This window comes from Vipera ursinii (assembly GCF_947247035.1).
Source record: "Vipera ursinii genome assembly, chromosome: 1".
Lineage (NCBI taxonomy): Eukaryota > Metazoa > Chordata > Lepidosauria > Squamata > Viperidae > Vipera > Vipera ursinii.
This window is the reverse complement of record NC_139512.1, coordinates 237,308,531-237,332,802: the sequence shown is the minus strand read 5'-3', so window position 1 is coordinate 237,332,802 and position 24,272 is coordinate 237,308,531. Positions and strand designations below refer to the sequence as shown.

At 40.5% G+C, this 24,272-nt stretch overlaps 1 protein-coding gene across 5 annotated transcripts in view; it reads right to left on the bottom strand.

Annotated features, from left to right (window-relative positions):
• The window catches only part of MYO6 (myosin VI), a 112,958-nt gene that overhangs the window by 7,124 nt on the left and 81,562 nt on the right, over positions 1-24,272 (bottom strand). For 2 of the 5 annotated variants that reach the window (XM_083376976.1, XM_083376977.1), the window contains exons 19-30: positions 23,652-23,690; positions 20,281-20,374; positions 17,203-17,333; positions 17,017-17,094; positions 15,897-16,026; positions 14,556-14,646; positions 13,155-13,305; positions 12,087-12,295; positions 10,307-10,385; positions 6,989-7,149; positions 4,265-4,368; positions 2,196-2,327 (exon numbers count right to left, since the gene is read on the bottom strand). In XM_083376976.1, the coding sequence (XP_083233102.1) occupies positions 2,196-2,327; positions 4,265-4,368; positions 6,989-7,149; positions 10,307-10,385; positions 12,087-12,295; positions 13,155-13,305; positions 14,556-14,646; positions 15,897-16,026; positions 17,017-17,094; positions 17,203-17,333; positions 20,281-20,374; positions 23,652-23,690 (1,399 nt within the window). Of the gene's footprint in view, positions 1-2,195; positions 2,328-4,264; positions 4,369-5,130; positions 5,170-5,526; positions 5,557-6,988; positions 7,150-10,306; positions 10,386-12,086; positions 12,296-13,154; positions 13,306-14,555; positions 14,647-15,896; positions 16,027-16,435; positions 16,546-16,914; positions 17,126-17,202; positions 17,334-20,280; positions 20,375-23,651; positions 23,691-24,272 lie in introns of those variants that run through there. The other 3 variants (XM_083376975.1, XR_014494164.1, XR_014494165.1) reach the window with 3 other exon arrangements.

Below are 24,272 nucleotides of genomic sequence, written 5' to 3'. Positions count from 1 at the left end.
ACACATTTGACTCAGGAACTGGGCGGGCTGGCTGGAAAACCTGGAGTGGATCTCCCATTTGGTCTTTTTTTTAAAAATCCCATTTATATCCCACCCTTCTCCGAAGACTCAGGGCGGCTTACAATTTAAAGCACAAATCAATGTGCTTAGCAATAGCCTTCATTCTATGTATATGCCTGCTTATTAGGGCTTTCACCGCCCCCCCATGAGCAGCATTATTACAAAGTCAGCTTATTGCCCCCAACAATCCGGGTCCTCATTTTACCTACCTCGGAAGGATGGAAGGCTGAGTCAACCTTGAGCCTGGTGGGATGCGAACCTGCACTAATTGCAGGCAGCTGGTGTTACTTAAGGCTCTGCGCAGGGAAAGCTTTAGAGTGAATTAGGAAAAGTGAAAAGGTGAATTAGGAAAATAGGGAACGGTTGCTGGAATTGGGTATGTGTAGTTTAACGAAGAGAAGGGTGAGGGGTGACATGATAGCAGTGTTCCAATATCTCAGGGGATGCCACAAAGAAGAGGGAGGCAAGCTATTCTCCAAAGCACCTGAAAGCAGGACAAGAAGCAACGGATGGAAACTAGTCAAGGAGAGAAGCAACCCTAGAACTAAGAAGAAACTTCCTGACAGTTAGAACAATTAACCAGTGGAACAACCTGACTCCAGAAGTGGTGAATGCTCCAACACTGGAAGTTTTTAAGAAGAGACTGGACAGCTATTTGCCTGAAATGGTATAGGGTTTCCTGCCTTAGCAGGGGGTTGGACTAGATGACCTCCAAGGTCCCTTCGAACTTCTTCTTCTTCTTCTTCTTCTTCTTCTTCTTCTTCTTCTTCTTCTTCTTCTTCTTCTTCTTCTTCTTCTTCTTCTTCTTTATTATTATTATTATTATTATTATTATTATTATTATTATTATTATTAATGTTTAATCCACTTGCACTGTTTTATGTTTACATGTTTGATGACAAACAGCCTTATGTTTATAAGTGACAGTTTTCCTACTAAGTACCTGCATGTCATAAGCATTTGAATTAAAATTACCATATTAAAATCAAATCTGTTTTTTAATTTTTATTTGGTGTGCGTTGGAAGAGGGGTAGTCTTATACGGCGAGTATAGCCCAAACCCTATAATTTAACAGGAAATGTAGGGGGTCGTCTTATACGCCCAGTCGTCTTATACGCCGGAAAATACGGTGTGTGTGTGTGTGTGTGTGTGCGCGCGCGCCCGTGCATGGGCGTAATAATTCCATCATTTACATACAATTGTATGTAATGTAATGCCATCTAGGAAAAATTACAAAGGAAGACAATAACTTTAATAACTTACTTCTGGCTGCCTAAGGTGGTCTCTCGTTATCTCAAGGGCTATTCGATACGATGACTATATATTACATCTATTATAGAATCTATGTACCTTGAAATAGCTAGCAGTTCTTAAGAAACACAAGGGAAAATGTGTTATTTGCTCCTGTCCTGCTTACAGACTTCCTACAGAGAATGCTGGATCAGATCAACCTTGGATTTTTTTCAACAGAAACGGCCTGGTTCCCATTCTCCTAATATTCAGTCTCAGAATCTAAGCAATCTGGTCTAGCTGCTTGAGATAATTCTCTGCTCCCCAAAATCTCACTCTTTCTCAGCTACATGTACAACAAAGGTCAAGTCATTTCTTAAGAAAAGTCCATTTGGCTAACCCGTGTACTATCTGATACAAGTCACATGGCTCCTTAATTTGGTTTGCTGAAATAGCAGAAACCTTTTCAATGGCTCCTGACAAGCTTGGTGGGCCATCTGACTTTTATTTAAACTACTGTGATAAGAAGAAATTAAGAATCACCCAGCTTGTAGCAAAGCAAAGCTACAAACAACTGGGTGGTTCTTAGTTAAGCACCAATTACTACTAAATTAGCAATATACTGCTATTACTTCTTTCTAAATAGCAATACTTTATTACTAGCTTCCTTCATTTAGTCCATCATATTCAGCCTGGCTTTTCATCTCTCTCCTAGAACTGACACTATCTCAACTTGCAAACCATACAATGCTACTGGATTAGGACGCTGCCCATGAGACAATTTAAGTCAAGCTTCTCAGTATTCTCTAGGCACTTTTGCTCACAAGGACACTTCCCCTCCACAGAAAGACTTTTGTAGGGAGGGGGAGGAGGAAAGGAAGGATTAAATTAAGATTTTCTCTTACCATAATCAGTCACTGATTTGGGAGCCCGCTGTTCCATTTCAACATTACGTTTCTTGTTTTTGGCCTTCCAAGCATGATAAACCTTAAGGCGCCTGTGAAACTCTTCTCTGCAAGCTGCCAGCAATTCAATATCTTTGATCCAGGAAAAGCACCAGGGATGGAATAAGTGAGAAACAAGTGAGAAAAGCAGATAGATGAATATGTTTATGAATTTGTTGACATGGGAAAAAATAGTTTACAGCTCCTTATATTTACAATATGACACACGTACAGTATATACAGGTAACTTGTGGGGGGGGGAAAGGAAGGGGTATTTTCTAAAGCTGACATTCATAAAATATCCATGTTGTTATTTTCAAATATATCTAATTATTCTGCTATTTGCCAGGCTCTCTCAGAGATCAAGAAAAACCAAGGCCTCCTCCAACTTTTGAGGCTCCAGCTCATAATGATATGTGTGTTTGTTTGTATCTGACACATCAGAAACTTTATTTTATTTTGTTGAAGTAAACGAGCATACCGACACACCCCTCTGTTGTCTAAATTTTGGATTCCCTTCAAGTGTGAGACTCAGCCCAATTGGTCCACCCTTCCTGCTAGATTAGCATATACCTGTGGAAAAGAGGGCTTAGGTACAGAGAGCACAGCCATTAGATCCCTATCCAACTGAACCTGCGTTAAGTTACCTGGTAGAGAGAAAACTGCAGCCTCAGAAGTTGGAAAAATCAAACAAAAGTGTGTGTTTTCTGATTTTCTATAACCCTTCCCCCCCCCACACACACACACATACATACACATCGTGCCAAGCTCTGAAATAGTCAATACCGAAATATCAGGATTTGGGGGCTGTCAATTTCAACCTGATTAATGGGGCAATTTGGCGCTCGCTCTCTCTCTCTCTCTCTCTCTCTCTCTCTCTCTCTCTCTCTCTCTCTCTCTGTGAGTCTTGGAGATTGCGTGGACAAGTGTTTTTAGCAACAGTTTTGGAAGTGGTTTGTTCTAGTATTTTTCCTAGGACTGATGGAAAGTAACTGACCCAAGGTCATCCAGCTGGCTTTGTGTCCAAGGTGGGACTAGAACTCGTGGTCTCACACTTTCTCCCCCAGGGCATTTATTACACTAAAATGGCTCTCAGTGAGGCAATATATAACATCTACTTTTCTAACTGCTGCCTATTTAGGAGCTGAGTAACTCAGCACTTGCTTTGCCTGCACTGTGTAATCCCCATCGTCTGCAAGGAGGGATGGAAAGCTACTGCCAGACAGCTTGATAATACTGGCTAGAAAAACTAATGGATTAATTAGGTATAAGGCATATCCCTAACTGGAAGATTTAATATCACATCCAATTTAGTATCGGCACGTTTTTCCTTTTCAGAAAAAAAAATGGACATGAGGGTGGATCTGAACTAGTATCCTAGCTTGGAAAAAAAAGAAGATTTCAATGCTTTTAAGTTGCTTCTTGGTTAATCAGGATCTGTCAATCTTGAGTTTGCCAGAAACAACTCTGCAAAAGGTAGGAACATCTGATACAAGCCATATAGGCAGAATACAGCCCTCCAGGTTCTTATCCCCAACACTCCCAGTGACATTTGAAAGAGTGAAAGCTTTTAGGTCCATGAATTGCAGCTAAAGTTGGTACACAACTTTAAATGTAAATGCTTGATATTGACAATAGACAAAGCAAACTATTTAAAAGCCATTAGTAATAATCATTTTAGATTAAGTTTGAATGTAATGACTTTGCATAATATTCAGTTAATTAGCCCTGCTGGTTCTTACATGTAACTTAATTTTGAATGCTTCAGCCTTTCTTTTCTTTTGACATATGGAGCTGTTTGAAATAACTTTGCTCAAAGCATTTTCTCCTTTAGAGCTGAATAAAGAATTATTTAGTGATCCAAGGCCTTGATTTTTCTTTTTTTTTCTTTCTTTCTTTCTTTCTTTTTTTTTTGAGTCGTATCAAGGACTTCATTATATACTCAGGCTTTTGAACTTCTATGAGAGAAAAGAAATCCAAATATTGATGTATCCTGATATTCCCTCCATTCCAAACAGGACCACACTCACCACAAGAGGTATTGATTGTATCTCGCAGGTCTGCATACTTCCACTTGCTAAGGTCATGCTTTTTAATGCCAGCTGCAGCTTTGTTAGCTTGGACTGAAGGTCCCCTAAACACATCCAAAGAAACAAAAAATACAGAAATATTCAAGAAAGAAACAAGTGAGGTCATGAATGCAAAGAGGAAAGGAGGAGTCATCAAAAAAGATAGGTGCAAAGATTGGTGACATCCATGGCATGCTTCTTAAGGCATACTTACTTAAGAGAAAAGGAAATTTAGATTGTAAATTATTACCGTAATTTACAAACTAATCATAAATGCCATCTGAAACAACTCAAATTTTTAAACAGTTTTCAAAAAACCAAATGGACACATTATGTAAAGACCGGGGACAACAGAGAATGAGGTGGCTGGATGGAGTTACTGAAGCAGTAGGCGTGAGTTTAAATGGACTCCAGAAGATGGTAGAGGACAGGAAGACCTGGAGGAATGTTGTCCATGGGGTCGCGATGGGTCGGACACGACTTCGCAGCTAACAACAACAAAAGTTCTCTGTGTGCAAGGGACTGATGCTGGGGAATTAAGAATTCTAAATTTTGGGATGCTTGATAATGCAGTTTTTTAAAAAAGCAGAATGATTATGCCTAGATCAAAATAATGGCAAAACTTTATCAAACAGTAATTTCTATTCATGCAATTCATAGTGAATTAGAAAGGAAATTGGTACTAAAGTGGTGCAGTGAATGAATCTTGATTAGAATATACATATACACATATATATAATTTATAAAGTAATTGTCTTTTAATTTATCTTATTCTTATTGCATTTGGTGATTAGACTGATTTCTTTCTGGCAATCTGTTACACCCACCTAGATAAGCATTCTGACATTTCTATGGCCATTTGTTCCCTATAAAAACATGAGGAATGTATGTTAGGGAGTTAGGATACAAGATTTAATGCATTATTTTAACAATATTAACTGATACATAGTATAATAAATACTCTGAATTAACCAGTTCTTTGTATGTATAACCTTTCAAGTATGCAATATTTAAATCACAAGAACTTGCACCTACATATAATTGATCTGATAGACTGATACTCAAATGGATTGTATTGGTTGCATGCTCAAATTGTGATTAATTAGGAAAAATTAAAGTGAATTATTTTGCAAGTTGCTTTTAAAGTGAACATTAGAATAATTTTACCCTCCCGCTCTCAATTTTTATAGAAAGTCGCAAAAGGGGAAAAAAAGTTTTCATACGCAGTCATTTGACACCTTGTTCCACTGAGTCTGCAAACAGAACATATTTCAGTTAGCCTGAAGCTCTCCCAAATTGGACACTGATCTACTACATTACAAGATCATCCTGGATACAAAATGATGTTCTTACAAGATCACCAGAAATCTGATTTCAACAAGTGGTATTATTTATTTAAGTTGTTAAGTGATAGATCCACTGACTTTTCCTTTCTCTCACCACCATTAAAGGTCCACAATCATCCCATAAGGTACTTCACACCGTAAGAAGGGGATTGGCTTCAAGACTCACCATGAACATCACAGAATAGAGGCACTAGGAACCCATCCATTTCAATCCCAAGCTATGGCTTCCATCAAACAAAACTCAATGATGGTGAAATTCTACTCAAACCCAACAGAAAAATAAATACCTATATAAACATATCTGCTTAAAAAGAAGCTGCTTCCTAGGCCAAGTGTTTGGGAGAACATCTAGGAAACTAGGAAAGAATGCATGTGCTCATATGATTTATTCTAGGCAGGCAGGGAGGGAGAGAGGAAGGAGGGAGGGAAGAAAAACATTCCCTGAACAAGAAAATGCTGTCTCATTTTTGATATGACGCTGATCTGCCTTTTAGTGCTGCAAGCATAACAAAAATAATAAATAAGGCAGTCTAAATGTTAGATAGCTTTCCATACTAATAAAGAATGTGATCTGTTTGGTATTTGATATGCATGTTGGGTGAATCCAGCCAAACGTGATTTAATTCAATAAACAAACCTCTTCCAAACTTGATGTATGAATCCCAGTATTAATTCTTCTTGAGGAGCAATTTATGAGGAGCTAAAGTGGAATTAAACCACACCAATATGGGTCAATGAGGAAAATTCTCAAATGGCAAATCCTTTCACTGCTTGTAACACAGTATCAAAGGACACTATTTGACCAAGGGACTCCAGACTTGCCAGCTATAAGACTTGTGGATTTCAGAATTCTCAGAAAGTTGCCAAGTTCTGAGATCCCTCATTTAGACTGAACTGGGATGGAGAGGCATAGCAAAATTCTTAAAAAAATTTTTTTTTACCTTTTTACTCTTTCCACAAAGTTCAGAAACCGTTTTCTGAACTATGCTCCCAAATCTTTGAAAGAGACAGCTAGCACAGATGCCTAAGCAACATCTGTTATAGCAGCTTTCCCATATTGGCACCCTCCAGATTTTCTGGAACTCAAAACACGACATCCAGAATTGCTTACAGCAATGGCTAAAAGCTATCCTTGTTGGGAATCTGAGCAGCTGCTGGCAGAAGATTGAGGAAAGCTGTGGTGTAGAGTAGCCTCCAGATTGTGAGTGTTCAAATACAGGAAGACATGCAGCATCATGTTTGCTTAATTTAATGACAGTGTTCTCGTTATCATCATCATTATTATGCAGCTTATTATACAACTGCCTTTTCCAGCAGCATAACCGATAAAGTACAATACCTGCGCAAACTTGGGTCCAGCTGAGCCTCATCGTTGATGAGCTCAGCTTCACTTTGGGCAATTCGCAAAGCCAGCTCATGATCTCTACGCTCTTGTTCGAAAATGGTTTGTTGCTGACTCGCTTCTTCGCGTTCTCTGGCCAGCTGAGCCTCAACTTCAGCCTGCAGAGCCATGAAAAAGATAATTTAACTGAAATGTCTATTTTTCCCATTGGTAGATGGACTGTCTAGTGATGCTAGATCCCATATAGCACACTAGAAGCCACGCAACTAGGATTTTTGGAACTTGTAGTCTAGGAGAACATCTTAAGAAACACCACTTTGTGGTTTGCAGTTACAATCTAGGCCAATTGTGTAAAAATGGTTACTGCTATTCAGTCATAGTTCATTATAACCACAGATGAAGCAAACTAAGGTTCAAACAATCTTAACAATCTCCTTTAAGTCAATTTTAACTCCTCCATTAAATAGGAAAAAAAAACCTTGAAGAAAAACTTGCCATTGTCTTCTGTTTTTTTTTTATTATTATTATTTCGTGCTGTAGCCTTGCATTCCCTGCAGTTCCTCTGCTCTCTGAATACCAACATCAAACAAGTTGGCCAGGCACTGAGACCTGTTTACACAGGAGTCTCTTAGTTTACCCTAAAGCTAATTTAATCCAAAAGATATAAAACTTTAAGGAGTCCAGTCTGACTGATACTTAAAATTGTGCTACAAGCTATAAAATAGACTAACTATATCAGAAACAACCCTGACTTCAAATTCGGGAGGGTAGAGATTTTTCTGCATCATCCATAAAATATCAGATGGTCAATATCTCAAAATATTTTATTTTGTAACTTTTGTTAATACCATATTTTATTATATTTCTTATTTTGATTATGTAGTATGTTGCCTACTACACTGTGTCTGAATATTTATTCAAACTGTAAAGTAGCATGTACTTAGCTAAATAAATAAATCTCTTGGCTCAAGATTTTTAATGTTTTCCTGTGTATTGGTCCGCATCTGGAAAGGTGCTGAAAAGTAACACAGTTGTTAGCTAAATACTTTTTTTGGAGTGGTAAGTGGACTCAGTAACTCAGCTCACTACTTCTGATAATAATTAAAATCCCTATGTCCACTGAGGTAGATAAATAATCAGAGCTACTGAAAGATGAGAAAAATTAAATCCTTTAATGCTGCAGTTCCTAGAGCTATGCTCAGAAAATTGTTTTCGATAAAGCAGATTAAAATTTACAGGAAGGAAGGAAGGAAGGAAGGAAGGAAGGAAGGAAGGAAGGAAGGAAGGAAGGAAGGAAGGAAGGAAGGAAGGAAGGAAGGAAGGAAGGAAGGAAGGAAGGAAGGAAGGAAGGAAGTTCAGAGACTGGACATATATTAGGAGGAGCTAATATATGTAGGAGACTAAGGTTTAGTGATAGAAGCAAAATCTTAATGCAGGAATGAATTAGAACTGCATACTGAAAACCAAAATAGAGTCTTTGTTTTAAAAAAATTAAAATGCTTGTGAATTCAGAGACTGGACAGTCATTTGTTCAGAATGCTATAAGGGCCTCCCACTTAAGCAGGGAACTGGACTACAAGATTTCCAAGATCCCTTTCAGCTCTTTTATTCTGATAGCTTCTGATCATGACATTGACAAAAATGCATATATATATCTACATAATGAATCAAGGAAAAAGTACCATGAGATCTGAAGGGGGCATGGACAACAGAATCTGTTGGGCTAATTCTCCTGTAGCCAATTCCCCTTCTGATCATCTGATTTTTTTTCTGCTTTTACAGTTGGCAAGAGTGGCCAGAACAGCAACTTCCTTTTTGTTATTGTTGACTGGACTGTAAAGGTATCATCTGGCAGACTAACCAATACTTCTGAAGCCCTAACAGGAATAGTTTCTAAGCAGTAGGCAGCTGAACCCATCAGGTGCTGCCATTGGGCAAAGGGGTGATCCTAACACAACTCTGATAATCTCACTGGGCACGCACCCATCCATTCTCTACTTGAAAAATTATCCTATATTGTCAACACCTGCCTAAGGAATATGATTATGCTGACTGTGGCATTACCTCAAGGCCATCTCAGACACTTGGCCTCAAAATATGCTTTGGGGTTAGTTTCAGAATGGCAGCATAAGGGAATTGTTTTTTTTATTGTACTGAAAGGCAGATTCATCCTAAGATGATATATTTAATTGGCTTAAGTGGTAAAATTGTAGAGAATATTGTAGTGTTCTGCAGGCTCCTACTTCTAATGCATGAACTTTGTACATCTTATGGAAATTATGAAACTGACAGCTTAAGACTCAGGCAATGGTGTGCCAAAACATTTGTGCTGATACAGTCTGAAAATTTCACTTGAACTTCCTTTTTCCAAGAGCAAATACATGAAGTTATCCTAGCAGGCTTCCTAGAATGATGAGCTGGCATCACAATTTATTCTGATCATGATATTACCATGTAATCTTTCTTTTTTGCTACGGATGTTTTCTTATGCAGATCTCTGTTTTAGATTACTCAGTGTAGCATTCATCAAAAGAAAAGCTGACTAAATATGGCCTGAGAGAAAACTCGACAGAAAGGAACATCTGCTTTGCTACTGAGACTGGAAGGAAGTCTACTAAAAAGTTATTGCCCAGGCTTGGCAAAGCATGTTTTACAGATTTCTATACAAAGGCATACAGGACTGACATAACCAAGAAAAATCCCTGGGCAAGAAACAAACAGAAAATTAGGTTCACTACTTCAGTTGTTGGCACTGTATGTATTGATCATTAAGTATACACAAAAGGCATTGAATTCTGACCATTCCCAGTTAGATTTTATAATTCATCATCAATAACATATAATATAAAGGGATTGCCAGGGTGGCACATTGGTTAGAATGCAATAACGAAGGCTGACTCTGCCCATTACCAGGAGTTCGATCCTGACCAGCTAAAGGTTGACTCAGCCTTCCGTCCTTCTAAGGTTAGTAAAATGAGGACCCAGATTGTGGAGGGCAATAATGCTGACTCTGTAAACCGCTTAGAGAGGGCTGTAAAGCACTATGAAGTGGTATATAAGTCTAAGTGGTATTGCTGTTGCTATTGCCACTTTCCACTCCCTCCAGATTTCTCTGGAGTAAAATAGTTGATGGCAGTATGTCTAGTTGGATCATCCAAAAGGTTGTGGTGAGAATGCAAGGATGGTTTGAAGACACACACACACCGGGAATCAGAATAAGCCCAAGTCATCACATCCCATACATGTGCACAGCCCATTATATCTGTGAATCAAGGTACGGAAAATGCAGCACAATAAATTTTTATCCAGCCTCACCTGAATTTTTCTTTCTTCATCCTCTCTTTTTTTCCTTTCTTCTTCTTCCAGTTTTCTCTTTGCTTCAATCTCATATTTCCTAGGTGGGAAAAGTTGAAAGCCCATTAGATACAGACAAACATTAAAACCCTTTCGCTCACTTTCCAATAAATGTTTATTTTCCCCCCTTTGTAATAGTATTCTGTTTCTGCTTGGAAACAGCAGTCACTTCCAAAATATGGCATTTGTTTAAAATGTTGACGTTGGAGATGACCAGACTGAGCCTGAGGGAGGAGTCAAACGCATCATAAGTCACGAGTCCCTGCATGCCTGCAAGAGATCTAAGTCCAGCCCACCTTGAATGACTCTCTTATCTCCCACTCATTTCCCTTGACTGCTAGTTGGTCAGATTCTTGTCAAGAGCTTAAGCTTGCAATAAATCTTTATACTCATCTGAACTGCCTGAATCTCCTGATTTTCCCCAGTGCTTGACATTTGCCTTTGCTTCTATCACTCTCCATCTAGATCAGACATGTCAAACACAAGGCCCAGGGGCCAGATCCGGCCCGCGAAGTGGTTTCATGTGGCCCGCGAAGCCATCCTGGAAACAGTGAGGGAATGGCCCCCACTGCTTTGGCTCTGGCCCAGGCCGGCCAGGAGCCAATGTACAATTTTGTGGTGGTCATCTATGCTGAAATACATTCAGTCTTAGCTCCACAAGGCCATCTGGAAACAGTGAGGGACTGGCCCCTGCCGCATCGGCCCCGCCCCCTGGGTGCACGCTAGGGAGGTATCACCCTTCGTGAGGAATGAAAAAATGCACCATCGCCTGGAAGTGACCAGCACATGGCCCTGCCTACTTCGGGCAGGCTAGGGGCTGGGCAGCGTTGTGCTTCTCTTCAGATTTGTGCTACCCGGCTCAGCCTCTTGGCGCTGTGAGGAAAGGGCCATGTGCTGGCCACTTCCAGGCAATGGTACATTTCTTCATTCCTCATGAAGGATGACACTTCCCCAGCTGCGTTTCTTGCCTGTTTTTCTCCCTCCCTCATCTCAAATATTTTCCCATCACTCTGTTCTTAGGAAGGAAGGAAGGAAGGAAGGAAGGAAGGAAGGAAGGAAGGAAGGAAGGAAGGAAGGGAGGGAGGGAGGGAGGGAGGGAGGGAGAGGGTCTGAGGGAAGTCCTGCCTTAGTCCTTCCCTGCTGCCCTTTTACCATCCCCTTGGCCCCTCCTCCTGGCCTAACCTGGGTGGTCTCCCATCCTATTGCTAAGGAAGCTTTGGAAACAAAGCTAGGTCTCCTCACATGGAGAGGAAGTGGGCCTCCCTCTTCACGTTGCCCTCATACCCATCATGAGCAACCTGGCTAAGGAGATCAAGCACAGCAGCTGGGCACCCCCTTGGGGAAGTGGGGGTGGGCTTAGTGCTGCAAGTGCTTGAGGGCTAGGCTGGGCACTTGACCTCCGCATCACCGTCCAGCCTCCCCCCCCCGCATGGCCTGAGAGGAACAGTGAGGCTCCTCCAGTGGACCATGCCTCGGCACTTGCCCCCGTCTCATCTCCTTCTGTCAGAGACCCTCAAATTTGTCCTTCTCCTGACCAGGCAACCATAGGCACCACTGACACAAATAATGTAGAGCTGGCCATGCCCACCCAGTAGGTCACACACACTCCAGCCACGCCCAATCAGTAGGCCATGCCCACCCTGGCCACACCCACCTGGCCTCTCAAGGGTAACCGCAATGCTGATGCGGCCCTCAATGAAATTGAGTTTGACACCCCTGATCTAGATTATTTCATACTCACAGTCGCCTTTCTTCGTCTTCCTTCTTCCGACGTCGCTCTGCTTCCTCATGCCTTTTCCTTTCTTTCTCCATTTCTTCCTGGATGCGTCTCAATCTTTCGGCTTCCTCCTCTTGCTGCTTCTTTTTCTGAAGGGCACTCAAAAGTTTCTCAGAGCTTTTAACTAGGGTGTCATATTCCTTCTGAATCTGTTGCCTAGGCATTACGGTGGCCTGTAAAATAAGTCGTTAAAAACAATCCCAGTAATTTGCAGATCTCACGCAGGTTTTAAAAAAAGCAAGGCAGAAAGAAAATGCACCACAGCAAGAACACAGGAACGATGTCCATCCATCAAAGCAGCAAAATAGATGTGTTAGATTTTCCTAAGCTTTGCCCACCTATTTTGATTGGATAAACCTTATACTTCCAACCACAAGCAGCCCCCCTGGTATAGTGCAAATTGTTATTCATGAATGCTGAATACAGCACAAAGCTTGTAACCCTAAGTCTACATCTTCTGTTTCTTATTAAAAAGTGCTATGTCTAAACCATCACATTTGTAAAGGAATAAAATGGGGTTTGTGTCCAGCCCTTGAAAAATATCCCTTTTAAAAAAAAAGTAAGTCACTTGCCTTTTTGGTAGAAGATACATGCTTTTGAAAGTATGCAAAGAAACGTGTGTCAAAATTTGAGATGCTAGAAAATGGTTGAATAAACTTTTAAAGTCTTATATGTGGGGAAAATCTCTGCATTTTCACCTAACCCATGGGGGAGGGAAAATCAAGTGATAGAAAATTGATTGAATTATATAAACACGTGATAGATAATATGCTTTTTTTTAAAAAAAATGATGTCATATTCCAATTCTGTCAACGCTAATAGTTTTGGATTGCCAAAATAGCAAAAGAAAGTAAAACAATTAGGATTTGAAATGTTATAGCTGGAAGTCAATCTGGTACCCTACAGATATTGGTCTCTAACTGATAAAAATATTTCCATGGTCTCCCTTTTGGTCGTGCACACTGGAATCAAAGACCTCTGCTGGATCCTGATACAAAGTTCTTTTTTCTATAGCATTAAGTGTCCTCCTACCTTGATCTTGGCCATCAGGGCATCAATGGACATCTCAAGGTCCTTGACCTGCTTGCTCATTTCTGCCTTCCCCTCTTTCAGAGCAGTTACTACTTCATTGAATTTATCTAGTCTCTTTTTCAGTGTGCGAAGCTTTATTAAACCATCTATGCTGTGAAAGGAATGTTAACATTTTAAATATGAGAGACTGATAAGAAAACAGCTATTGTTCAAACTCTGTGCCTTCAGTTTACTTCTGAATGCAGTCATAATAGTAGGATTACAATGGGCTTCGTATTATCCATTTGGTCTGTGTTGCAATTTATTTATTTATTTTTATTTATTTTAATTCCATTTATATCCCGCCCTTCTCCGAAGACTCAGGGCGGCTTACAAGCTTAGCAGTAGCCTTCATTCTATGTATATGCCTGCTTATTAGGGCTTTCACACACACACCCCAAGCGGCATTATTACAAAGTCAGCTTAATTGCCCCCAACAATCTGGGTCCTCATTTTACCTACCTCGGAAGGATGGGAGGCTGAGTCAACCTTGAGCCTGGTGGGATGCGAACCTGCACTAATTGCAGGCAGATTAAAATTTGGAACAAAAAAATATGGACTAGTAGCTTTGGAAACTCTCACAAACATAAAAGTAGATACATTTTAAAAATATGCTTTGCACAAATGATTCCCATTATATGTGTTCTGGTGGGGTAGGTCCAAGATTGTCATGAAGGATTCCAACTTCAGGGACTGGAGATTAAGCTCCTCTAGTACTGAAAACCTGGGAGGGGGGTCAGTATGAGGGACAGCACAAATGAAGTGTCAATAATACTTGGGGCTATTTTTTCAAATTCAGCGAAACTCCGGTTTCTGCTTACTGAGTGCAACGGATCTGTTCAGATGGTTCTTTCAGAACAATTAGGTCATGTTGTCTCTCCTCTTCTCCCCTCTCCTTCCAACTCTTCTATCTGAATGTAGATAGTACTGCTAACCTCTGTATGGCAACAGATGCATTTCCAAGTTGCTTTGGCATACATCTGGGGTATGGCATACCTATGTGAATGTGCAAAACTAGCTTGCCATGTAAGCAAGGGTAGGAATGTTGTGGTTCTCCTCTTTGTGGCCCAGACGGACTTGCCACTGGTAGATAAATAAACACTAACAGCAAAAATGAGAAGATTTAACTGTCTATATTATTTTTAAGTAGAAGCTTTGAAGAAGATATGGCAATATCCTGCCCAAGTAAGGGCTGATCCTTTGTTACCAGTTTCCACAAACTGTGATTGCACTAATGCCATATTATTAGTCCAGGTATATGAGTGCCTGGAAATCCTTCCCATTAGATTTTACTATTCAGCACCTCACGAGATTTACTAGCAAGCAGGACGTTGCAGGTATTTATATAGGTCTTCTACTTACCGTGGTTGATGCTTTCTCTTGCATAGCCACATACGAATTGTCTTTTGTATTTTAATACAGGCACTAGCTCTGTACTTGATTTTGTTTTTCACTGAAATTAAAAGGAGAAAAACAGTAAGGGAAACCTTATCAACAAATGTCTAAATATAGAACCCACCGAGAGAGAGAGAGAAAGATACAGAGAGACAAAGAGAGACAGAGACAGAGGAGGGAGGGAGGGATATAAGATAGATAGATAGATAGATAGATAGATAGATAGATAGATAGATAGATAGATAGATAGATAGATAGATAGATAGATAGATAGATAGATAGGCAGGCAGGCAGGCAGGCAGGCAGGCAGGCAGGCAGACACTGGCAGATACACAGACAGACAGACTAACAAGCAGAGACACAGATTTAGATTTTATACTAATGGATACTATTTCCTTCTTTTATATGTGATTAAGATGCAAGGGTTACTAACAATTCTTGGGTCAGTGAGACTCGTGCTTCAATTCTCAATACTTCTTGTATAAAACCTGACTGGAACTGAAGAGTTCAGAAACTTTTTCATTTTAATATTTGATTTGATTGATTAGTAGCATTTTCACAATTTTGACAATAATCCCTTAAACAAAGCATGTGGAAAATATTAGTACAGTGTCTACTGTACTGCGTGTGTGCCTATAAAAAAACCCACAGGATTTTTTAAAAAAATAAATGGACAAAATCTCACAAGATCACAAAATATTGCAAGATTTTGGTGTTCTCTCAAGTCTCTTGTGGGATTTCAGAAAAGGACACAACTTTCAGCATTATTGCACAAATAAACACAAAATCAACATTCCTAAATTGTTGTAATTTTTGACAATCACACAACATTTCAGCCATTTCTTTATGAAAAGAAAATATTCTAGTCTTCCAAATAAACAAAAAGAGACAGTTGTGGGTAGTTTGTTAAATTTTGCTGACATGATAGCAATAGCACTTAGACTTATATACCGCTTCACAATGCTTTACAGCCCTCTCTAAGCGGGTCACAGAGTCAGCATATTGCCCACAACAATCTGGGTCTTCATTTTACTGGAAGGGTGGAAGGCTGAGGCAACCTTGAGCTAGTGAGAGTCGAACTGCTGCAGTTGACAGAATTAGCCTGCAATACTGCATTCTAGCCACTGCGCCACCCCATCTCACAAGGTAATTTTTTTAAAATCCCATTTATATCCCACCCTTCTCCGAAGACTCAGGGTGGCTTACAATCTAAAGCACAAATCAATGTGCTTAGCAATAGCCTTCATTCTATGTATATGCCTGCTTATTAGGGCTTTCGCCCCCCCAAGCGGCATTTTGAATACCTACATTTGATAACTGATAAAGAACACCACTGAACCTTCTTCCAACGGCTGCAGATAAGCCAGTGGTTCACACGTTTAATTAAGTCAGCAAGATGATCGGGATCAGACTTCATGATTTGATCAAATTCTGCAAACTGAACACAGGGTGGGGAGGAAATGCCATTTAAGATAACCAACAAGAATGTTGACAGATGGAGAGTTCTGTTGTAAACAGAATGTGGCAGTCATGACAATGTGTGTACAGAGACCCCAGTGGTTGCCATGAGGTTCTGAACCCTAGTCATGATACTTTATTACATCTGGAATATGCCTAATTTTAGATATTTGTCACACAGTACAAATTGTGACTACCTATTCTGATAGTAATTTAGAGAGTCTCAACTTCAAGCTAGGGATGAAGTTAAAGAGCACAACTGAAGCAATAAAAAAGTCTTATTTATCTGCCTTTTAGGGAATATAGTCTTAGTAAATGATTATAGGGAGGTTAACCATCACGTTGAGCACAGGAATACCAGTCTTAGCACAAGTGGAGCTATAAACAAAAGATTTTATACCAATACATTAAACATAGAGATGGCCATGTCAATTCAGATGCTAACAGTGATCACATTACGATGCATCTTCTTATGAAATTACTTTCAAAAAAGGTAATGCTATCCTTTATCTCAAGGGGACGCGGTGGCTCAGTGGGTTAGGACACTGAGCTTGTCGATCAGAAGGTCGGCAGTTTGGCGGGTCGAATCCCAAGTGCCGCGTAACAGAGTGAGCACCTGTTACTCGTCCCAGCTCCTGCCAACCTAGCAGTTCGAAAGCACGTAAAAATGCAAGTAGAAAAATAGGGACCACTACGGTGGGAAGGTAACAGTGTTCCGTGCGCCTTTGGCGTCTAGTCATGCCGGCCACATGACCATGGAGACGTCCTCGGACAAGCGCTGGCTCTTCGGCTTTGAAACGGAGATGAGCAACGGCCCCTAGAGTCGGAAACGACTAGCACGCATGTGCGGGGGAACCTTTACCTTTACCTATCCTTTATCTCAATTATTTTGCAGGCAAGTTGAAGAGAAATTAATTTAAAAAAATCAATTTGTGCTCATTTATACTTCAGAGATATCAACACTATGTACCTTGCCAGGTCTAAAAAACACTTTGGTTAGTCCAAACTTATAATCTTGTTCATTTAAGCCAAGGGCTTTGAAGAGAGCCTGAAAGAAAAGAAAGACAGTTTTACAAATCCTTTGAAAATATCAATGAATATCAACCCACCATGAAAAGGGCACTTATAAAAGCATTTGCATTCTGAATATAAATACCTTGCAGAAGAGTCTCGGATCCAGACGGGTCAGTTTTGCAGGCATATATTTTTTATACATGTTATAAAGTTCATGGAATGAGGCTCTTGATGGGAAACCACCTTGCATCAAGTCCAAAACAGACACCATGCCTAGAGTAAAAGATAGGCAACAAAAGAATCGCCACTAAATTAAGAGGACATGATTGTTAGTCTTTTGAGACTGATGTAAACATAAAACATTAGCTGAAACAAGAAACATAAACCCTTATAAAGTCATTGTGATTGAAGATGGAAAATGAGCTTCATGTTTGAGTGAGTCTCAGTTGACGTTTCCAAATATTAGCCCCAGTGGTGGGATTCAGCCAGTTCGCACCACTTCGGCAGAGCCGGTAGCTAATTTTTTGTTGCCCAGGCCCAGAATGGACTTCCGGAAGCAGCATCCACACAGAAAACCGGTTGTTCACATATCTGAATCCCACCCTAATCTCTTTCAACTGGTTTAGCCAAAAATCGGTGGAGTAAAAGGCAGGCAAACAAATAAATACAATTTTGTTTTCACTTCTAAACCAGAAAAAAAACACTAGATGAAAAATAATGTAATTCATAGACATTTTTTTGCAATGTTCTGGCAACCCTTTACGGACCTTTTTGGCTGACATCAGGGTTGAAAAGTTGATGTTTTATGGATTTATAATAAGGAATGGGATATGGAATGAAGAGATATCTGTTTAATCTTACGGGGGTGAAGAATTATTACATTTGTTTATTCTTTTTGTGACGAAGGTTTGATTCACTTCTTTATTTCTTTTCTTTTTCTTTAGTCTCTCTTTTCTTTTCTTTTTCTTTTTCTCTTTTCTTACATTTTTAATTTCCATTCTCTTTCTCTAAATTTATTTTAGTTTTTATTACTGTAAGTAAAATCCTTAATAAAAATTATATATTAAAAATAATGTAATTCATGATTAAGACAGAGGGAAAGAACTTCATTACTTTCCTCGTCTCCTTTCCTACAGTACAGTATTGCTCAGTCTTCAGATTATCAGCCAAAAATTGGGTCAACAAAACACTAATCAAGTGAAGATGTTAAGGATTTCTGATTTGCTAAATTAAACTTTAAACATAACTTGACATGACAAGCAATAGGAATATTTGCCAAGTTGAACAGATGCTTGAAGCCTCTGGGATGCAAAAATTGTAAAGAAATTAATAGAAATACTAGGATAGCAGCTAATGAAAACAAACAGTTTAACTTGAAATAAGGTTTATTTCAGGATAATTATAATCATAAATTTCAAAATCAGTTCTGTGAAATTGTTAATTTTGTTAGTTAATTAGGTCTTAACCATCTTTAAATTCTATATTAATGTCATCTAGTCCTGTTATGTCAACAAGAACACCTGAACATCTTCCAGATCTGTCAGCTGGGAAGAAAAGGATGAGACAGATAGAATAGACTGGATAGGGATCACCTCCTACTAATTACTTAAGTTGTACTATGGCTATAAAGCACTATAGGAATAGTACAATACTGGGAGGTACACTATCGAGTGTCCCAGAGCCAATAGGAATCCTCAAAATGTTGACTGCAAACCTGAAGAACCTTCCAAGAATTGTCACCCAATTACAGGGAGGGAAATAAATAAATACATGGGAAGTCATCGCTTCCTCTTTGAACCAGATGAGTGGTTCAGAAATAGGAAATGTATTTATAGTACATTATAAACATAATGTATTATGTTTATTATGTATTCTCATCTACAAAGTTGTTGTTAGTTGCAAAGTCGTGTCCGACCCATCACGACCCCATGGACAATGTTCCTCCAGGCCTTCCTGTCCTCTACCATCTTCTGGAGTCCATTTAGGCTCACACCTACTGCTTCAGTGACTTCATCCAGCCACCTCATTCTCTGTCGTCCCCTTCTTCTCTTGCCCTCAACCTTTCCCAGCATTAGGCTCTTCTCCAGTGAGTCCTTCCTTCTCATTAGGTGGCCAAAGTATCTGAGTTTCAACTTCAGGATCTGGCCTTCTAAAGAGCAGTCAGGGTTGATCTCCTCTAGGGCTGACCGGTTTGATCGCCTTGCAGTCCAAGCGACTCACAGGAGTCTTCTCCAGCACCATAGTTCAAAGGCCTCAATTCTTTGGCGCTCAGCCTTTCTTATGGTCCAACTTTCACTGCCATACATTGCAACTGGGAAGACCATAGCCTTGACTATATGCACTTTTGTTGGCAGGGTGATGTCTCTGCTTTTTAGTGTGCTGTCTAGATTTGCCATGGCTTTCCTCCCAAGGAGCAAGCACCTTTTAATTTCTTGGCTGCAGTCCCCGTCTGCGGTGATCTTGGAGCCCAGGAAAATAAAATCTGTCACTAACTCCATTTCTTCCCCATCTATTTGCCAGGAATTGAGAGGGCCAGATGCCATGATCTTGGTTTTCTTAATGTTTAGTTCTAACCCAACTTTTGCACTCTCCTTCTTCACTCGCAACAAGAGGCTCTTTAGTTCCTCTTCACTTTCTGCCATTAGAGTGGTACATCTACAAAGTACAATTATTTTATTTTTATTTTGTGGAAGGAGAGGGATTAAATAAACACCTGAACTTTACTAAGAACATTTTACCACAATACTTTAGAAATAGCTAATATATAGATACTGTTGAATGGTAGATTGATAATATAGTGTCCAAAGTTAAATCATTACAGCTGAATCCAGTTTTTGCAGTAGTGGGGAAGGCAACAGTTCAATGATGATGGAAAGATGGATGCTGCACTGTTCTTATATCTTCAGAAAAATAGTGTTCCGTTTCCTTTGGGTTGTAGGATGGCTTTTGATCTTCAGGGTGGCTTTCACATATTACTAAATAAATTACATTTTAAGTTCATAGAATACCACCTTTTAGTTTATTTTTTTTAAAAAATCTTTTAACAGTATTATTTTGCAGCATAACTTCACTACAGCAATAGAGCAGTAAAAAAGCTCACTCGTTTTTTTTCTGACTGAAAACCTCTTATACAAAGCCCTGTGATTTGGTTTTGCCAGAATCGTCATTTGCATATTATTAGAGATCTAAAATATCATCTTCAGAAGATGCACTAAATTACCTGAACACTGCAGCTGAGAGAGGATTTGAGCACCTTCAAATTGGTGACTGGTCATCTTTAGATTCGGTTTAATGCAGCGAATAAAGCTTGACCCCTATTGTAAAGGCAGAAGATTAGCATAATCATGATTAAGAATACCTGAAAAGGATGTTAGAGACAACTCATCTGACAATACTCCTATCTAATGCCACCAGTTAGATACTTTTTCCTTAAAATATTTGTATTAAATCTCCCCACCTTTTTAATAGATGCAATAAATATGTTGAAATATTTAATTCTGCCCTTGTTTTTAAATCTCTATACTGTATTTTCCGGCATATAAGACGACTCGGTGTATAAGACGACCCCCGACTTTTGAGAAGATTTTCAAGATTTTTCGTCTTATACGCCGGAAAATACTTACATGCCAGTTGCCAAGTGTCCGACACAAGCCCGATTCAGCCCCGTCTGATGCAATGGTGCAAAGCCTCCCTTTTGAAGCCCAATGGGGCTTTTCCTTCCACCCACCCATTTGAGAGCACATTTGCAGATGGAGCAGCCGCGCGTCTGGAGCCAAGCCCCGCCCAGGAGGCAGTCAGCCAGGTAGGCTCAGAAGATGCGCTGGAGAGCTGGGCTTGGGGAGGCCATGCTGAGGCCGGCTGGCGAGGGCCGCTGCGTGGTCTGCGGGCGAGAGGGGCACCAGGCCCGCCGGAAGTCCCCGGAAGTTCCTGGAACGGCCTGGCGGCGGGCGGGCGCTCCGTCCCCAACCCGCCGAGGAGCGTCTCCCAAAGCGCAGCGTCTGGCGGCCGGGAGTCCATCGGCCTGGACACTGGCAAGCTGGCCCGCGGCTGGGGCCGGGGCCCAAGAACCGGTAGCTGGGTGCGGGTGGGGGGAAAGCCGGGCGCGGGCTTCTGCGGCTGGTTGTGAGGCCGGATGTGGGCGTCTGCCGGATCGTCGGTGAGTGGTCTTGAGGCCCCGCTGAATGTCGGGCCTGCCGGGCCCGACATGCCGCCCCCTCTACCCAGGGTCCTCCTGCAGGGGTAGAAAACAACTGCCCGGAGAGATAGCGGGTAGCAGGGCATGCTCTGCTTATGCTCAGATGCCGCTTGGGTGAGGGGGAGGAGCTTCCTGCCGCTCCCGGGGTCTGGCATTTGCACGGGGAAGAAGGGGCTTAGAGGCTCTTGGGGGAGGGGGGACTGGACTAAGGAGGCTTGAAGTTGCTTTGCATGAACGGGGACGCTCGATTGATTTATGTACTATTTTCCGGCGTATAAGACGACTGGGCGTATAAGACGACCCCCCAACTTTTGACAAGATTTTCATGGGTTAAAAAGTCATCTTATACGCCGGAAAATACAGTAAATATTGTATGCAAGCTTATGCACAAAGATTGTCTTTCCATAAGATCATCAATAACATTCATGTCATACTAAGCTTAATACCTAGCAGAAACACGTAACTTCTCAGTTACCTGACCTCTACACAAAGGAATCAAGAGCCTTTGGAAAATTAGGTGTCCTATGGTTTCTGATACTGGTTGTAGCAGTATACAAATGCTGACAGGAAGGAAGATGCCTACTCTTCTGGAGTGAACATCATCAGGCCATGGAGGTTTGAAAAAGAGGGCCTAGAGTATTGTTAAAGCCACTATAGTTCCCATGGTGGGGAGATTAGGAGCTCAGTTCATGCTTAACTAATGTTTTTTTTTTTGTTTAAATGTGGAGAAATGCATGAAAGAATCAAGAGGAGTTAATTGCCATTATCTATTCGAACCCATTTAAAAGGGCGACAAAAGGAGGAAAGAGAGGAACATTTTTATACTTAGAGCTCTAAACCCAGGGTGGGCAACTATGGCACTTTTATGACCTCTGGACTTCAACTCCCAGAATTCCTGAGCCAGCATGAACTAGCTACAATGAATTCAGAACCATGGCTGATTGACATTTAACCTCTGGAACTGGAAGCAAAATGCACAAGACTGGCTAGGGTGGTCTTCTGCATTATCCTTTTGCTATCCTGCACAATTCATCGAGGACCATAGCCTAGCAAGAACTTCCTCCAGTTGAGCAGCATGTAAATTCTGTTGGATTGAGGCCTATACCAAAGTTAGTGTGGCATATGAAGTGCAGCATTCCAAAAATAAGCACAAAATAAAGTGCACTCACTCAAGATCACATGAGGTATTAGTACCACTTTATAAAACCCTAGTAAGACCACACCTGGAATACTGCAGCCAATTTTCGTTACCATATCACAAAAAAGATGTTGAGAGTTTGGGGGGGAAAAATCAGAGAAGAGCAACTAAGATGATCAAAGGCCTGGAGACTAAAACATACGAAGAATGGCTGCAGGACTTGGGTTTGGCTAGCCTACAGAAAAGAAGAAACAGGGTAGACACGATAGCAGTGTTCTAGTATCTGAGGGGCTGCCACAAAGAAGAGGGGGTCACATTATTCACCAAAGCACCAGAGGGAAGGACAAGAAACAATGGTTGGAAACTGATCAAAGAGAGAAGCAACCAGGAACTAAGGAGAAACTTCCTGACAGTGAGAACAATTAACCGGTGGAATAGCTTGCCTCCAGAAATCGTGGGCGCTCCATTACAGGAGATTTTTTTAAAAAGGCTAGGCAGTCATTTGTCTGAGATGGTATATGTTCTCCTGCTTGAGCAAGGGGCTGACTAGAAGACCTCCAAGGTCCCTTCCAGCTCTATTGTATTCTATTTCTTAAATCATCAGAAACCTACAAAAAGGGCTGAATTTATTGTTCTGGTCCATTGCGGAGGCTCAGAGAGGATTGTAAAAAGGAGTTGATGGGTTATGTGTCATCTCCCATCTTTAAGTTTTTTAATTCGTCATCTAACATTTACCTGCTTACAATTTATATATATAAATTCTCTAAATAAATAAATTTGTTTTGAGATGTTTATGTTAAGGGCTACAGGTAAACTACTGGCCCCAAAGTACTTCAATCTTTCTCTAGCTCTTTTTTTTAAATATGTATACTGTACATTGGACAGTTTTTTGCAAGCATGTTTCCCTTATTCTTTGGTTTGATGCAGAATCACTGACGAACTGACTACATGACTACACCTGTAAAATAATAAAAGATTCCCATAGTACATGGGTTTAGCCAAGGTTACTCTTAAAGCTAAATATATTGGTTGTGACAGTTCCCATCTGCTCCACGCATTAAAAAATGTCAAATATGCAAAATGCTCATGTATACAATTCTGTTCAAATTTAACTGATGTCCTGGCTTTAACACATCTCCATCACTGTGTTAGTACAATAAATCTAGGGTTTATTTTATTAACAGATCTAGTGCAAAAATATAAAAATAGATGCGACCTTGTAACAGAAGGCACCAATTTTCCATGACTATTTACTTACAGTGCTACGAAGCTTTTCCAGAAGCAGGTTTAGCTGAGTCTGTAAAAGAAAAGCATTGTGTCAAACTACACAAGCACAAACAAAGCACAGGGGGGGAGGACACTTCATTATCAACATGCATCTCCCAGCACTGGCTCTTTGCATAATATAATCTGTTGCTGGAATGGAGTACAAAGGCAAAGTCATATGTCGGGCCTGACCAGCCTCAACAATGTCAATTACTGCACTTCTAATTCTTGGTTGAACATCTCTAACCACAAAGAAGTTTACATCTTTGCATACCAAGAGGTAACGGTAATGTCTGGGAGCGAAAGACAGGAGGGAAATATGAATGTCAAGGTCAAGTTGTCAAAAGATGGCAAAGCCACCTGTGAAAAAATGCCCTTAGGCAGAAGACAAAGCTGTGCCCTGACAGCAGAACATCACATGCAACTTTCCCAATGAAATACCTTTCAGATATCCTGAAATATAACTCCTATTACATCCAGACTGTATAGCTAATGAACGCCATACAATTCAATACCTGGCCAAGCCTTTCCATTGATAGTTACCTTATTCACAATAGTTTTGGGAGAGCTTTTTACCCAATAATCTTAATTCTGCTGTTATATAGAGCAGATG